General features: G+C 55.6%; 1 protein-coding gene across 1 annotated transcript in view; it reads left to right on the top strand.

Annotated features, from left to right (window-relative positions):
• ATP2B4 (ATPase plasma membrane Ca2+ transporting 4) overlaps positions 1-1892 on the top strand; it is a 37548-nt gene that overhangs the window by 5702 nt on the left and 29954 nt on the right. The window contains 3 exon segments of the mRNA XM_009638268.2: positions 3-59; positions 1192-1317; positions 1459-1584. Coding sequence (XP_009636563.1) covers positions 3-59; positions 1192-1317; positions 1459-1584 — 309 coding nt within the window.

Raw genomic sequence — 1892 nt, forward strand, 5'->3', positions numbered from 1 at the left:
GGTAATTCAGATCCCAGTGGCCGAGATCGTGGTGGGAGACATCGCGCAGATCAAGTACGGTGAGTGGAGGTGGTGGCAGCTGGGGTCTGGGTGTCCCAGATTATGCCACAGCCATAATCTCCCTGGGCCTGTCCTTCTACCACCCTCCGGGTGGGGACAATGAATGTGAGTCCCTGGGGTCCCCATGGCATGGTGGGGTGCTCGGTGGAGCGCCCACGTGTGGGGGCAGGCCTTTAGGACAGGTACTGTCTCTAGAAGGTCACCCTGTGGGTCCCTCCACCTCGGCAGCCTTGGCGCGGTTCCTCCTCTCTGCTTTGGCAGCCCTTTTGCCTTGAGGGGGAAGCGTGGCTCCTCCAGTTACCCCATTTTGCAGCATGCCATGGCCAGGAGCAATGGGAGGGGTGCTTCCCTGACCTTGCTGCTTGCTACCCTGGAGCTTGGCTGGCAGAGCTAAGCCAGGCTCTGCACGCAGCTTTGGGTTGCTTTAGCGACCTGCTGGTCTCAAAAACGCTTCATTTGCACAACCGTGTCCTTGCTGGTGGACATCTCCTTAGCAAGGAGGAACATAGAATCATAGAATCATTTAGGTTGGAAAAGACCTTTAAGATCATCAAGTCCAACCATTACCCTGACACTGCCAAGTCCACCACTAAACCATGTCCCTAAGCTCCACATCTACATGTCTTTTAAATACCTCCTTAGCCCAAGGGATACATCTCCTTGCTAAACTAGGTCCTGCTCCTTGTTTACCAGGGGGGATGCTCATCCCATGCAGCTCCCATTCGGAAGGAGATCGGTCTGACACTGTGTTCATTTTCACACTGGGCTTTCTCCTTCCTCAGTGGGTGGGTGATGGGATTGTGTAACAGTTTGGATGTATCGGGCAGATTTGGGAAGGATGCGGTGTTGATTCAGTAAAACCGGATGGGGGAAGCGCTGTCTGATTGAACAAATGTCCTCACAACGAACGCTTTTGTACACCAGTGAAGATTTTGGAGCTATAGGATATCATCTTATAATACCATCTGTCTTATGATACCCATCTGTTGCTTCTCCTCCCTCTAGATTTGGTCTGAGACTGAATTTTGAGTCCTTTTGGTGGCACACGAAGCTTCCTCCTGGGATGGGGCAGGCAGGGGTGAGCTGTGGCTGCTGGGCTGGGGCTGATCCCTCTCTCTGCTCCTCTCCTAGGTGATCTCTTGCCAGCAGATGGGATCTTGATCCAGGGCAATGACCTGAAAATAGATGAGAGCTCGCTGACCGGGGAGTCAGACCAAGTCAAGAAATCGCTGGATAAAGACCCCATGCTGCTGTCAGGTGCGGATCCTGGGCAGCTCTTGCGTGGTCGGTGCAGGGCCGGGCTGGGTTTGTGTCCCAAGTCCTGTGTCCCGCTGTCGGGGAGTAGATGGGAATGGCGTGCCAGTGTCCTGTCTGACCATGACCTTCCTGCTGTGCCAGGTACCCATGTGATGGAGGGCTCCGGCAGGATGGTGGTGACTGCCGTGGGTATCAACTCCCAGACGGGAATCATCTTCACTCTCTTGGGTGCGGGAGAAGGAGACGAGGAAAAGAAGGTGAAGAAAGGTAAGGAGATCCCTTGAAACTGCTTTTTCCCTCCTTTTGCCTTCCTCCCTTTCCTGGGAAGCATCCACTGGTGTGCAACAAGCTATGCCCACATCCGTGGGACGCGGTTGTGTGTTAGTGCCTGTGACCCTGGCAGGTACGGTGAGATCTCGAGGTGGCGGGGAGGGGGGGGAATCCCTCCCTGCTGCCCCTCTGCCCGCAGCGTGGGGATCATGCTGCCTGAGGAAAGCCCCCCGTGCACCCAGACCTCCGCTCGCCAGCTCTTTCGGACACGGCTCCAACTCTCTCTTCTCCAGCCAGCTGCAGCC

The sequence above is a fragment of the Egretta garzetta genome, unplaced genomic scaffold (genome assembly GCF_000687185.1).
Source record: "Egretta garzetta isolate BGI_Z169 unplaced genomic scaffold, ASM68718v1 scaffold105, whole genome shotgun sequence".
In the NCBI taxonomy this organism is placed as follows: Eukaryota; Metazoa; Chordata; class Aves; order Pelecaniformes; family Ardeidae; genus Egretta; species Egretta garzetta.